At 36.8% G+C, this 15899-nt stretch overlaps 1 protein-coding gene across 1 annotated transcript in view; it reads right to left on the bottom strand.

The window, feature by feature from the left end:
- DHX29 (DExH-box helicase 29) overlaps positions 1 to 15899 on the bottom strand; it is a 34309-nt gene that overhangs the window by 7222 nt on the left and 11188 nt on the right. The window contains exons 8-22 of the mRNA XM_042454434.1: positions 14991 to 15149; positions 14552 to 14717; positions 13012 to 13135; positions 11322 to 11927; positions 10380 to 10523; positions 10091 to 10267; positions 8453 to 8593; positions 7385 to 7529; positions 6523 to 6643; positions 6234 to 6318; positions 4746 to 4834; positions 4047 to 4175; positions 2941 to 3016; positions 1298 to 1522; positions 441 to 577 (exon numbers count right to left, since the gene is read on the bottom strand). Coding sequence (XP_042310368.1) covers positions 441 to 577; positions 1298 to 1522; positions 2941 to 3016; positions 4047 to 4175; positions 4746 to 4834; positions 6234 to 6318; positions 6523 to 6643; positions 7385 to 7529; positions 8453 to 8593; positions 10091 to 10267; positions 10380 to 10523; positions 11322 to 11927; positions 13012 to 13135; positions 14552 to 14717; positions 14991 to 15149 — 2524 coding nt within the window. The remainder of the gene's footprint in view (positions 1 to 440; positions 578 to 1297; positions 1523 to 2940; positions 3017 to 4046; positions 4176 to 4745; positions 4835 to 6233; positions 6319 to 6522; positions 6644 to 7384; positions 7530 to 8452; positions 8594 to 10090; positions 10268 to 10379; positions 10524 to 11321; positions 11928 to 13011; positions 13136 to 14551; positions 14718 to 14990; positions 15150 to 15899) is intronic.

Raw genomic sequence — 15899 nt, 5'->3', positions numbered from 1 at the left:
AATTATTTTCTTATACAGTATCTGTATACTGTATTCTCTTTTCCTCATCTCTGTTTAGGAAACAGAAGAGGAACAGAAAAATAGAAAAACTGAACAATACACTCAGAAACAACTCTTATTTTTCATTTTCTTCCTTCTCTTCAGCATGCGCTCAGCTCCTCGCCTCCTGTCACAGCTAGCCTCTTCTATCAGTTACCCATCAATGATATTATAAATCCACCCATATTGCCCACAGCCACCCTTCTTTTTACTGGTTAATTCCTTTGAGTCCACCAGGCCGTTCAATCCTGGATTACTTTTCTAAAGGACTCAATGTTTCATGGTTCTCAATATGGAAGAAAGGCAAACTGGTTATGATATAGTTATGATAATAAACAATGAAATATTTTATCAGAACATATTGTTATGCTATAAATGTTTTATGAAAGGATATTCTATACCCTAGGTATGCCTTGTAAATTGTCAAGTGGTCTGAGTTTGCCAGTGCCAGAGAAGATTTTGCAAGGTCTGCTTCATCTTTCCTTCCAATAGGTGTAGTAAATGGAGATTTTTCTGTCATTACAGCAGCAAGGGTGGCCTGCAAACCATAGCAAAATATGACACATTAATGTCCAAGAACAATTATATTTTTACCCTGGCCAAGATCAAGACACATTGGGCTTCAACTAATCTTTTGAAGTTAAAAATTAAAACCATTAATGAAAGATAGGAAATATTTTATCCAAAAATTTCAAAGAAAAAACCTGTTACATATGTGAAATAAGAGGATGTTACACAAGAACTACCTTGCTGTTCTGTCTAGCACTGATTTATGTTTCCCAAAGTGGCTGGCTGGTTGCCTCTGATAACTCAAAGGTATAAAGAACAACAATTTTCTTTATTTCACAATGCTCTTACAAAATGGTTTGGGAATGTTTGGTTCAAGGGTCACATGTGCACCCTGTACTCCACTCCTGTGACCCCCATTCCCATTTGGGAACAATTTTCACCCCAAAATTGTACCAATCCCCAAGAGGATGTAAATATGCCTCTCCCACCCCCTTGAATCCTCCTGCTTTGGCAATATCCTGCCAAAATGGCAACTGGAAGAACAAGGATTCTTCCATCCCATTTGGAAATAGTGACAGAAACATATTTCAGAAGTGATGCTGCAACAACTGAACTGTTCTTTTATATATTATTTTAATTGTTTCACTTGCCCTTCTGCCCATAAAAGCACCTCAGTGCTAACAATTACTGTGTGAACATTGGCATTGCCTTCAGCAATGAAGAAAATCATAATAGAAATCATACTTACCACTGGATCCAAGCAGCCAAAAATAGCACCAAATATAAGCATTTTTCCAATCTTCACATTGACTGGGAGTGATGCAAGATGTTGGCCTAGAGGAGTCAGCTTGGGTTCACTTAGTTCACAAGCCCCAATTTTACGTAAAAGATTCATGGCATTACCAACTACTTGAGGCTGAGGTGGATCTAAGGCTTTGGAGAGGAAGTCTTCAGGAGAACCAAGATTACATTTCTGAAGATCAAAGGGAAAAGAAAAAGATAAAATCCGTGCAACTTAGCTAACACTCAAGCAGAGATTAAAGGTAACATTTTGAGAATATAGAGAAGCCCTTTCCAGCAATATATCTTGATGACACATTACTACTAGCAGAAACCAAAGAAGACCTGAAGCAATTACTAAAGAAGGTCAAGGAGGAAAGTGCCAGGGTAGGCTTCATGTTCAGCATTAAGAAAAGGAAAATAATGACCACAGAAGATCTACAAGAATCCACCCGAGATAATGAGAGCACTGAAATAGTCAAAGTTCCCATACACTGGATCAAATATTGATTGGAATAATAAAAAGAAATAAAAAACCTAGGATTGGGAAGGGCAGCTATGAAAGAATTGGGCAAGATCAATAAGTGTAAAGACATAACTCTGAACACTAAGTGAGGATGGTGCAAGCCACTGAATTCCCCATCACTATGTACGGATGTGAGAGCTGGTTAGTGAAAAAAGCAGATGGAAAGAAAATCAACTCGTTTGAGATGTGGTGCTGGAGAAGATTGCTGAGGATACTGTGGACAGCCAAGAAGACAAACAAATGGGTTCTAGAACAGATCAAGCCGAAACTATTCCTGGAAGCCAGGATGACTAAATTGAGGCTGTTGCACTTTAGCCACATAATGAGGAAAAAAATCAATAATTAAAAAAAGCAATGATACTAGGCAAGGTGGAAAGCAACAGAAAAAGAGGAAGACTAAATGCCAGATAGTTAGAATCGATCAGGGAGGACATGGGCTTGGGCCTGCAGGACCTCAGCAGAGAGGATAAGGACAAGGGGGCTTGGAGAGGTCTCATGCACAGGGTTGTCATGAATCAAAATTAACTTGAGGGTGGTTAACAACATCAATAATGAAGGTACAGACTTATGGTAGGCTGATCTGAAACTTCTGACAGAGTATGATCACCCCTAAAAGAAGACCCCATGTTCCTTTTAATTCCCTTTTTAAAAAGCTCTTGTCTTCTCAATATGTAAGGAACTCAGCTGCTTGAACCAACTGCATCTATAACTTCTTGGAGTAAGCTCAGTCCTTTCTTTCTGGATCTTTCTGGACATTTCTAGTACAAATGCTAAGCTCTAAGATTTCATGCTTACATGTGCTGTTTCTGTCTTGGGCAAAGTATACAATACATTCTGACTTATGAAAAGACATTCCTTAAATACATTTTCCTTTATCTGGGTACATCTGCATATTATATATGCAAATGCAATATTATATAACTGCTTGTTCCTCAAGCTCATCTTCAGAGATAATTTATAACTTTTTAAATAACCTCTTGGCTGAGGGGTTACAATCAGAAAATCTAATAATGATGGTAAACTAATCCAAACTCTCATGTCTGGTAAAATCAAAAGAATTCATAATTAAAGAAGAAATGAGATACCATGATGTGAAGACACAGTTCTTCTAAGGGTACCCGTAATATTTCTGGAACAGAGTACTCTAGGAAACTTGCAAATCTGCAAAAAATACAGGACAGAATAAAGCTGGCATATTTTTCTGGATTCCTTCATGTGAATCTGTACCCAGGAACATAACCATATAGGAAATTGTTAATGTGAATTAAACTGAAAAGCATTTTCTTGATTATGGATACTGGAAAAGTCAACTCAGGGCAAATATTTAAAACTAAGACTCCTGTTTAATTCTGCTTATTCTTTCAATGGCTGTCAATCTATGCTGTGAAACGGATGGTAAAATTTTATTTCACTTGTACATCAACAAATGCTTCTTAAAAGGTTAAAAATACAATACAGTAAAAACCCAAACAAACAACTAAATGCTTCTTAAGAGCTTTAAAATACAATATGGCATAAAATACAAGTGTGACATAAAATATACAATAGAGTAAAATATTATAGAAACTGTAAGTAACATCAAAATGTTATTGCTTGATGGTAAGATTAAAACTCCTTGCATTTAAGTATTATTTTTGTAGGGGATTACATGTATATATGCGACTATAAGTCAACCTCATGCATAAGCCAAGGGTAGATTTTGCGGCCAAAATTATGGATTTTGATATGACCTGTGTATAAATTGAGGGTAAAACCTAGGGGCATGTGACAAAGGATCTAAAGGATGAAGCATAGAAAACAAAGCCAAACAATTTACAAAATTCCAGAAGACACAACTGTTTATGCTCACCCTAAAGGTTGGCTGGCTGGCTGGATGAGAGAATAGAGGGGAGTCAATGCTTCCAGAACAGATTGTGCTCTTGCTTTTCACCAGGGCATGGTTCCTTTTTAAATAAAAGTTAAAGTACAGTACTTACATTGACCCATGGATAAGTCAACTCAGATTTTTGGGGTCAATTTTTTGACTAAAATTTCTAGACTTATACTTGAATATATACAGTAATCACGGATCAGGAAACTGAAGTACCAGAATGCTTATTTGCAACTCAAGTGCTTTCTGCTTAACATATAGTTCTCTATTAAAATAGTGCTTGCTTAAATCTCAGAATTTTGACAGCTGAAACAGTTTTACCTGTCTCTTGTGTACATTCGAAAGCAGAATCCATCCCTCACACGGCCAGCTCTCCCTTGACGTTGTAGTGCACTAGCTTTACTGACAAAAGTCTCCTCCAGTGAACTCATCTGACTGCTTTCATGGTATCTGGAAAATGATATTTAGCAAAAATTTGAATATTTAAGCCTAGCAAATGATAAATCTAAGGACTCTTCTCTCACTACAAGCAAATATGCTAATCAGTTTCTCAGAATTCCACAAAATCTACTTTATATTCTCTTATAATTGGAACAATTATATCCAAGTAAAGTCGAAGGCTTTCATGGCCGGCATCCATAGTTTTTTGTGGGTTTTTCGGGCTATGTGGCCATGTTCCAGAAAAGTTTCTTCCTGACGTTTAGCCAGCATCTGTGGCTGACATCTTCAGAGAATGTTTACCTGGAAAGGACTTGGGTATATATAATGTGTGACCTGGAAAGGCAGGAGTGCAATCACATAGCCCGAAAAACCCACAAAAAACTATATATCCAAGTAGTTTCCCTCATGAGACCTCTGTCAAAAGAGAAAGTGGTATTTTGATGTACATGAGTTTTCTAGGAAGTAAACTACCTCAGGACATTACTATTAGAAGATAAAGTAGAACTTTACACTGCTGTGTATAATTAAACAAAACAAAGTGTTGTGGTGTCCATCTTCAAGTAGGGGATATCTCTTTACCTGTTTTCTTTTGTTCTCCCAGCATCAATTACAAAAACAACATCTGGTATAGTAATACCCGTTTCAGCAATATTTGTAGCTAAAACAATCTGTAAAAGAAAGAGAAAATATTCAAGTGTTTTGTGCCTCATTTATTTACAGGAACGTATGCCTTGGAGTTAATACTTATGAACAACCATTTGTATAAGAGGAACTCACATTCCCAAGGGTCCCTAAATCATTGGGAGTACACTTAGGGAACAAGAAGGAGCATGAGAAAGGGAGAGACAGGAGAGTTCAGTTTAACACACGGAAACTTTGTTTTGTACATAAGGAAAGCTAAGATTCAGGCCACTGTGCTAGATCCAGAACGAGTCATGCTTAATAGAAGACTGATTGTAATTTTCAAGAATTTAAATTACTAATTTTAATTCTAATAATATTCTAAGCGTGCCTAAAACTATCATCAAACCCATTAAGTCCCATTATGCTAACCGTAGATACTTTATCTATTTAGTAAAATGATTTAATTCCAGTTTCTGATTTTAATTTGTTTTTGTTATAATTAAATGTTATAATTGCTTTTTAAGGATACATCAGTTTAAAATGATGTCTAAACTTAATGTAAACAACAATGAGTTTATGACCCTTATATGATCATATGGAAGGTTCCCCTTCTTTGTAAAGGGAGAACTGTGGAAAAACAGAAGTGCTTTTTTTTGGAGATTTAAAACTGTTTTGATTTTTAATCGATCCACATTGGTATCATGTGGAATGTTCAAGGTGTCTGAAAAAGAATGAAACTAAACACTACTTTTGCCCAAGTACTTTTACCCTGCTCCTGTTCTGAGCCATTCATCCAAAACTATTCCAGAGAAGAGTGTGGGGTGAATCACCTCTTATTAATCAGAATTACAGTATGCTTGGAATGGCAGTGGATTGCTGACAGCTCTGGAGAAGCTGTTGGGGTCCATGCTCTGTGTTTGTGTGCATGTGCACGCACACCTTTAAGACACTTGTCTATTTATAGCAATCCCACAAGACTTAATGTTCATTTTGCCAGTTCCTTCCTCTGAAATAAAGCTGATGGCATGTGACATGCATTTGAAGTCTCCCATTCATGTACTAACCAGAGTGGAACGTGCTTAGCTTCCAAAATCAGATAGGATCTAGTGCCTTTAAGGGTACTACCACAGCCCTAGAAGAACACAATTTCTCATCCATATTGTAACTAGGCATCAGATTATGATTTAAATGGATTCAGGGTAACTTGGTAAGAATGAACTTTCCAGCACAGCAACATGATATGTTTAAAACACAGGTTCAAGCCAGACCTGTTTTAGGCATATGAGCAATTTAATAGCAGAAATGCCATGTTTTAAGATGTATGAAATAGATTTCCCCTCTCATTTGTGAGGTGGCTATTACAACAATAAAAGAAGAAGGAAATATCAGCTTCAAATGCAAAGTAAAATACCACTCAAAAGTTACAGACATATAAAAGCATACCTTTCTGATACCAAAAGGAGGCAGAGCAAATGCAGCTGCTTGGTCTTGAGTGGAGAGAACCGAATGTAGTGCTATTAACTGGTGCCTGAAGAAAACCCACAAAAATACAGTGTACACAATCAAATGTCTTACTTTATATAAGATTACATACATATAAAAGAAAAGGAACATTTCACATTCAATTATTTTGACTTCTATCTTTAAGTTAGATGGGAAGTTACATTAATATTATATACTTAGACAACTTTCATTCTGCAAATGTTAATATATATTTAAATTAGCAATTTACCTGCGTCTTAGATCAAATCTTCTGTCAGTTGCAATGAGGTCATATAATTGCTGGATATGAGCAAGACCTGGTAAAAAGATCAAAACAGCTCCTTCGACATTTTTGAATTGCGGAGTTCTATCTGTAAGGAATCACAATTAGATAGTAATTAACAAGAGAAGAGTAAAAAGTTACTTTTTTCAAAAATGAAAAAAGCCCCAACTACGATTAGAAATTCATACATCAAACAGTATTTCCCACCATTTAATTGTGAAAGAATGCCATGTGGCCTTCTTCTCTTTCTACTTCCCTCCACCTTTCCTAGTATTATTGTTTTTTTCCAGTGAGTCATGCCTTTTCATGATATGTCCAAAGTATGACAACCTCAGTCTAGTCATCTTGGTTTCTAGGGAGATTTCTGGCTTGATCTGCTGTACAACCCATTTATTTGTCTTTTTGGTTGTCCATGACATCCTCAGCACTCTTCTCAGCACCGCATCTCAAATGAATGGATTTTCTTCCTATCTGTTTTTTTAACTAACTGTTCAGCTCTAGCATCCATACATTGTAATAAGGAATACAATGGCTTGTATGATTCTAATTTTCATGCTCCGGTGTATAGCTTTACATTTTTAGGATCTTTTCTAGTTCTTTCGTAGCTGCTGCCCCCATTCTTATAATTATAAGGCTTCTTATAATTTCTTGACTGCAGTCCCCATTCTGATCACCCCTGTTTGATCTCAGGACTGAGAACTCTTTTACTATTTCTATTTCTTCATTGTCTAGGAAGAAATTGTGTAAATTCTCCATGGTCATAATTTTTGTTTTCTTTACTGAAGTGCTTTTCAATGGAATATTCTGGTAAAACAAAACAAAAACATACCTAAAAATGCAAGCAGCTCCAAGATGAGATCAAAGTTGATCTTGCAGGGATTCATATAGAAGATGGCTTGCCGTGTTCGACTGCTGTATTTTTGATAGTAAGGGCCTAAATCAAAACTTTGTGCAGTCTGATTTGGGATACTTTCCTAAAAATAGGGGAAATAATAGGAACATAAGCACTGAAAAGAGGCAATAAAACAGGTATCTCTGCTATTTGCTGTTTACATCACAACCATTAACACACCTGTGTGTAAATGACTTAAGACAATGGCACTGAGTGCTAGACTGGGACCATAGGGATCCACACTAAATAGTTCTATTGAAACTAATTGGGGAACATCGACCAATCATACTCATTCTTGCTCTTTCAGCCTGACCTACATTAGTGTTGTTGTGAGAGTAAAGTGAAAAGGGGAGCCATGAAAGTTGCCTGGAGTTCACTCAACCCATACAAACTAATTATTTTAAAAAGTTACAAAACCCAGTCATATGTGGCTGGATCCACAACTAGAGTGTTTGAATGAGACTTGCCTGCTTCTTTCTCCTTGTTCAGCTCACAGAGAAAACCACATAGATAGATGGTGGAACATTACTCCAGGGGGAAGGCCATGGTGTGTGAACACCGGAAGAGGATCTCCATAAATGTCACTTTCCCAAACTGAACTTTGGTTGCACAGTGTGCAAGGGACGAATATGTTAATCCACAGTGATAATGTCACTTCAGACAAATATGCACCTGTGACTGCCTTCTTTAAAAAGGTCTTTTAAGACATCTAGTGTTGAGTAGGTAGTAGAATTCTTGAATTCAATACCCTTTTCAGCCAGGAACTTATATAGGATCCAACCTACCTTACAGGATAATTATGTAATACCCTGAGGCCTGTTAACTGTCATATGATCTTTGTATACATGAGCATCCTCATGTCAAAGTTCAGACAAGATATTTGCTGGGTTCTCAAAGCACAGTATATATGCATTGAAATATTGTTCCTGAAAATAGGAACTGCCTTTCCAAAGAACAGCAGCTTTAATGTCATTAACAGGATCATCTATAGATATAGAATCTTACCTCATACTTGGTAACTCCTCCTCCTTTGGTTGTAACATTTATTGTTATTTCCTCCTCCTCTTCTAAAAACTTCTGACAATATTCAGAGTCTTTCTCCAAAACAAAACCTGTTTCCTCTATCACATCTTCAATATGGAACACCTAGAGATGTTTAAAATGAAGTAAACACTGAATATACAATTTTGTTCAGGTCCAAGGGAAAAATTGCTGGCAAAAGAGGTTTTGTTCTGCATAACATGTAAGCCAAAGCTTGGTAGCCCTTGCTTACCTACTAGACACAAATAACACATTAACTTCCACACTGCACGCTGCTATCTGAATCTTGCAGCTAAAAACAATGTGAAGGATCTGGATGTTCAACTGTTATCCTGGTATCAGATCACCCAGAAATAAGCTTCCCTTGCACTAACATGCCTAGGGCCCTTTTACACTATACAATTTCATGGTTCCATTATATGGAATCCTAGGATTTGCAGTTTAGAGAGATATTTAGAATTCTCAGTCATAGAGCTTTAGTTGCCATGACAGTTAAAGGGGAATCAGTGTGCTATGACTGTGTAGTATGAAAGGGCCCTGGTCAAAGTTATCAGAAACTGCTCTGTCACCGTTTGAAATCCAGACCTAGCAGCATTAACTTTTACAGCCCTAACTAATTTTAGACCAGTTTATATTAAGTCAAATAGAGCTACATTTATTTATGCACCCCTTTACTGTAATTGCTATGTTCAGTGTGTGAGTACAAGACTGGTACATAATAATTAAGGAAAAATGTTTAAGAACTGTTTCTTCTAATTTCTCCTTATGTTTTAAGGCATATTACATACTCTTTGTATCTCCTTGTTTCCCCTGTGTCCTCCACTGGAGTATTAGCTACCACTGGTTTTTACCATTTTGTGTAAGACAGTTAGATTTTTGCAGAATTTGTATTCAAACTGATGTTATACTAAGTAATATATTGAGAGCCTGATTTTAGAATAGTCAAGGAATAAAACATGATAATAAAACATCTACTTATACACTAACTTGAAGAACATGTGCTAGTCAGTTAGAAACTTTATATCTAGAAAGCACTTGAGCTACACATGAATTTACCATGTGAAAAAAAATTCAAATGGCCTCCATACAGCGGCCCTCTGTGAGATGCATTTGCACTGAAACATGTTGTTTCTTTTCAAGATCTCTGTGATGCTTATAGAAAAAGAAAGTGCTTTTGATGTGGCTAAAAACATTAATTATAACTAAGAAAATACTATTAAACAACCAACATTAAAAACAAAGAAAATTCCATAATATCCAATAGCTAAATTGTAATTTTTAATTGTTTGATGTTTTATTTATACTGTTGGAATACGCTTTGATTCCTTTGGGAAAAAGCAGAATATAAGTAATAATAATAATAATAATAATAATAATAATAATAATAAGAGCAGATAAAAAAGATTGTAAAAAAAGATGCAATATAAAATTAAAATGGATTGTGTGGCAGCTCATGCTGAATTCTTTCTCCCCTTGAAACAATATGGGACCATCAGAAATTACTAATTTATTTCAGCAAAGAAATGTAAAATTCTATGAAATTTCAGATATAATTACACAAACAACCCTCAGATATAATTACACAAACAACCATATATTTACCTCTACGGGATAACTTCTTCCAGAAATTCTTATAATGGGACAATGAGTGAAATAGCTGGAGAATTTCTCGCTATCTACAGTGGCACTCATCAAAATAAGATGCAGATCAGAACGTTTGTGCAGTATCTCCCTCAGAATAATTAGTAAGAAATCTGATTGAACACTTCTTTCATGAACCTTGAAGAAAAAGGACAAAGAATGAGTTTTAAAATGTGGCAGAAATTACTATAAAACATTTTGTTCTACAGATTTCCCACCTCTCTCAGATGATGATGAAAGTGTTGCTAACCTCATCTACTATAACATGAGACACATTGGACAGAAGGACATCTTCTTGCAGCTTCCGAAGAAGAACTCCTGTTGTACAGTAAAGCAATCTAGTGGCCTCGCCTGTTCTGGATTCCATACGGATTTGATAGCCACACAAAGAATTCTTATTTTAAAAGAAAAAAATAAAATAGATTAGAAGACAAAATATGGAATCTTAACTGGTTTCAGTGCTATATTTAGATGCGATCTTATTGCTGGGACATTTGCAAGGATCAGTTCAAAGTGAATGCTCAGTGAATGCACAGGATGATTTAGATGAACTGAAGGAAAACATTTATGATGTTAGCTCTGCCATTCTCTCCATTCAAATCATACCATCCAAATCCAAAGAAAATAGTTCTCATTTTGTAAAAGTTATGCTGGCTTGGGAAGGCATTCAGAGAAGCATATGAACTGCCAATGTATTTTTCCAATGTTAACAGGTTCAATTTGGAACAGTCCCTGCATCTCCAAAAATAGCAGAAAAGATGACATTCCAGCATGGGTAACTTCCCTAGTCACTGCAGCACAAGATGGTAAAGCCAAACTTGCCAAACCTTTATCCTTTCTCATTCCTTCTTAAAGCTATTGGCGATCTTAGCCTGCCTGTAGAACCTCTGATTACATACCACTACATTCAGAATTATTCTTTATGTGATGTTTCTACTTGTTGGATAATAATTCCAACCCTTCAATAATATAGTACCAGCAACATTAATAAAAAGTCAAAATTACTACTCAGTGGCTTCAGTTATTACTTAGAATCAGTACTCAGCTGCCTTTAATAGACCTCCTTGAAATTCCTAAGAGCAACAAGTGTGTGTAGTGGTTTTATTACAACGTGAAAGGCTTTTGGTCTCCCATTATATTCTTTAAAAGTAGTCTGTACACATTAGAATATAGGATCCTTAAAATTTCTTACTTTTCCACCAGGTCCACCTTCACAACCCAGTTCTTCACATACTCTAGTTGCCAAACTCACTGCTGAGATTCTTCGAGGTTGGGTGCAAACAATATTACATTTATTTAAATTTTGCTCATTATGCAGCAAATCCTCTAACAAAAAATGTGGAACTTGGGTACTTTTGCCACTGCCAGTTTCACCAGCTACAACCAACACTCGGTGCTTCTTAAGAGTTTCTATCAAGGAATGTCGATATTTAAATACAGGTAATTGCTCTCTTTCTTTTAAAAGCTTCTGATATTTAGAAGTACTCTGAAGTTTTTTAAAGAAGGTCCTTGTAGGTTCCAAGTCATCTATAACTGGGCTCCCAAGGGAGAGTCCACTGAAGTCCTCTTCAGAAACTAAATTTTCCCAAGAGTCCTCTGCATCTTCTGATATTTTGGGCTTGCTTTCCTCTAACTGCAGTTGTGGCTGCTGCTGTTTCAGTTTGTGTAATAGTTTGGCAATGAATTGATCACGGGGCTTGTTGGTTTCCATCTTGTTTTCCTCTGCCCTTTTCTTTTCAGCATCACTCCATTCTAACCAAACATCTCGGTACGTGGGAGGAAGCAACTGATGGACTGACTGCAGAAGAGATACAAAACAAGGCTTTTAAAAAGAGTTTCTCTCTCTCAGGTAGGCATACACAGAATTGCAGCAATACTACTCCTCGTTTACTACAAGCTTAAAGGCCATATAACCTATTTTTCAACAGGAATGTTATTTTAGTCAAGCTAATAAAGCTTCTGTGCCCTTCCTTAGCATATACCATTCCATCATCACAACAGCGTGCTGTATCATACATTCATATGCATCCAGAATTGTTCCATGCTATTATACACCAACCTCAAATGCCATTTGCATCCAACCCAGAGAATCTAGTTTTGAAATCACATCCCACTCATCCCAAAATTAAACTGTTTAATTTCAGTGTTGACCTCTGGTCAATTCCAATACATATCAACTCCTAAAGTGAAGTCCATACCAACACAGATATAAATGATTCTGTTCATACAGTCATGATCAACACAGCATAGTGGGTTATCAAATGCTTGTTTCTCCTGTGTTTTCACCTGAAGGAGACTCTGTTTTGTTCAGGCTCTTCTGGAGAAAATCACACACATACATAGCCTAAACCAAGGGCAGAAAATGCATGGTCCTGGAAGTCCCATTTACTCTAGCCACCACTGTCTGTGTTGAGGGATGATGGGGGCTGTAGTCCAGCAACATCTGATTGCAAACACATTCCACATCCTTGGAATAGAGTCTAACATGGACTAACTGCCATACTCAGTTGAACCCATCTAGTTCTTCTCCGACTATTACCTCATGGATTTTAATTGCCCACAGGTCCCAATTAAAACAAATATAATTTGGGCTCTGGTCTAGAATAGTTATTCTTTCAATAGTCTCAGTTCAAAAGACTGACTACATATCAACAATCCATCCAATATCACCAAGAAACTTTCTGAAGGTGACATGGAAACCAGTCAGGTCTATCAGCCCTCACTGCATGGTACATATTTAAACTTACAAGAGTCACTACTTACAGTCACTAACTGATCAATGTGCACATGCGTATAAACCAACTCCTGTTGAACAAATGTCCAGTTTTAAAATTTTCAAGCCAGAAAAAGCTTTCAGAGCCCAATCATATTGAAATTCTCACCTGTCCTTTTGTTAACTGATACAGTGCTAATGTAGCACCCAGATGTTGGGCCTGCATGCTGTCCTCTGTGACGATTGTTGGACACACCACTAATGTATCATCTGCTGACTTTGTAACTCTTACCCTTTAAAACAGTTCATACAAAACATACAGAAGTCATTTTAGTCATTTTGGCCTCCTAATAAAATGTATTGTTGAACTGCAAGTACTCAAATTTGATTGCTCTACATATTTGGGATCATCACTAACACAAGGTGTATTATAGAAAACATTTTCTCCTTGCTTTGCTTTATGTCTGTTTTGTTTCATGCCCTCCACAACTACATTTTATACAATTTCACTAGCTTATCTATCTAGCTGTTTATGTTCATGTGTGCACAGGAATACATGTGTTTGAAAGACTTCACTAATTCTTGGTGCAAGCTAACAGCATTATCCTATGTATGCTACTCAGAAGTTGTCTAATGGAATGACACTGCTTAGAAGGTGTGTTTCAAAATTAAACCAAAATAATGTAATAGCTGTATTATGCTGTTTTTAAGAACTTTTGTATTTTTCCCATATTTTTTATCTTCAAGAGGCTGAAGAGTGGTTTGGTTTTGTTTTTAATTACCATGCTATAAAGTAGGAATTGGAACGTGTGGCTCTTTATTTGTTGCTCAACTTGAATTCCCATCAGCCTTTGTTAGCATGGGTAGTGGTGAGAGAATGACAGGTGTAGTACAACAAGACTTGCAGGGTCACAGGTTCCCCCATCTGTGGCATAGAGGTGCTAAAAGGCCTCACACTGAAAACTCTACTATTGCTACTGTAGAAGTTTAGATAAGGTGGTCGTAATCAGTCCTGATCTATTGATCATTTCTCCAAGGATGCATCTGCACTTAATCCAGACTGACACCACTTTAACTGCCATGGCTCAATGCTATGGAATTCTGGGAATTATAGTGTATTGTGGCATCAGAGCTCTCTGACAGAGGAGGCTAAAAGTCTCACAAAAGTGCATTTCCCAGAATTCCATAGTACTGAACCTTGGCAGTAAAAGAGGTGTCAATCTGGATTACTTCTGCTGTGTAGATGTAGACTAAGTCTCCAACACCATGTTGACTGGTAACACAGGGGAAAAACTATTATAAACAGTCTAATGGTATGTTAGAAAAATGCTTTGATATGCATTTGCTATAGAATGTATGTAAAAATTGCCCAGGTTTTCACAGGACAATATCTGAGAACCTAATTATAGTAAGGATTCACTACAGATTTGGGTACACAAGTTTTTCTATTCATCAGTTGCCTGTTACTTATGTCTACTGTAAACATGGGGAAAACATAAACCTAATTCAATAGTTTATTGTATAGATAAATGAGACTGCACATTTAAATCTTTCCCTTATTTTATGAACATCTTAACTATGTAAAGTATATGAAGTATGTAAAGAAGTCAGTGTTTCTATTCACCATCATTATATTGAAATAAATATAACAGGCACTGAAACTATAATGCCAAATCAACATAAAATATATTATTACTAGCACTACATACCTACATTTCCAGTATCTTCCTGCTGGAACTTTTTCAAAAGAAGGATTTGGGGACTTGGGATAATGTTTTCTACACCAATCTATCAAAAACTGTTTGGGAGATTTTCCAGTCCAGCTTCGAGCAGTATAATCAAAATTCCTCACATCATGAGGTTCTTTCTTTTTTGCTGAATTCAAAGGGATTAAAAAGATAACAAAATAGTTTAGGGCATAAATACATGTGAATATTATGGGAAAATACTTTAAATCCACACTAAAGACTTGACAAGACTAACATATTTCACACTGAACAGTATGTACTGACTCATGTTAGAAAAGCTGTTATCTAGCTCCCTATATAATAATCATTTTGGGTGGTCTCCTCATTATGCTTCTATGTAAGGACTGTAGAGAATTTTCAATAAAAGTGGAAATGCTGTTTTAAACAAACTTTCCCATACCTTTTTGTTCCTCTGGAGGAGCTTGAGATTTTTCAAGCACATTCAGATTGAGAGCACTATCTGTTTCAATACGCACAGGATTCTTTTTCTTTTCACTTGACTGGTTTGTAACTTTGATAGCAGGATTAAACACAGGATGTTCTTCCAGTACCCCCATTTCTGCCAAGACAGAACATAAATTTCATCATTCAAAGACAGGGTGGATGAAGGTTTCCTCACGTTAGGAGAAATCCTGGCTGCTCCTGGAAGGGAGGATATAATATGCATCGTTTCTGTCACTAGGCAGATGGGTTCTAGAGTATCTCTTGGCAGCAGAGCCAAATGTTAAGAGCTGCCCAATAACATGAAATAATTACCCTGTGTCTAGCACTTTACCCTGGCAGCTCAAGACTGGGAATAGAGTGGCATGCTGTGAAAAGGACCAGGGGAGCAAATTTAGCAACCTGCTCGTACTGTTCACATAAGTATTAGGATGAAAGAAGAGTCATACTCGAGCACTTAATACTTTTGTTTGGATCTGTCACTAATAATAATAATAATAATAATAATAATAATAATAATAATAATAATAGGTTTTATTTATATACCGCCCAATCACTGGGAATCCGAGCGGTTTACAATAGAGGGGATAACAGACAGTTCCCTGCCCACAGGCTTACAATCTAAAAGACACGACACAAAAGGAGAAGGGAATGGTGGGAGGGGGAGAGGGAATCAGGTCCAGCATTCTTCTCTCCCTCTGAGGCCTGGACCAAGGCAGATGGACCGGAGGGAGGGCTCTTCTTCTTCAGGCTAGCCCCTGATGGAACTGGGCCAGCCTGTACTCTCCCTCAGAGGCCGAAAGATGACAGTTAGGGAGGGAGGAGCCTCTTTCTTCAGGCTAGACCCTGATGGTACTGAGCCAGCCTA

This window comes from Sceloporus undulatus, chromosome 2, assembly GCF_019175285.1.
Source record: "Sceloporus undulatus isolate JIND9_A2432 ecotype Alabama chromosome 2, SceUnd_v1.1, whole genome shotgun sequence".
Lineage (NCBI taxonomy): Eukaryota > Metazoa > Chordata > Lepidosauria > Squamata > Phrynosomatidae > Sceloporus > Sceloporus undulatus.
Note: the sequence above shows the minus strand (reverse complement) of the source record. Positions and strands in the feature narration are given on the sequence as shown.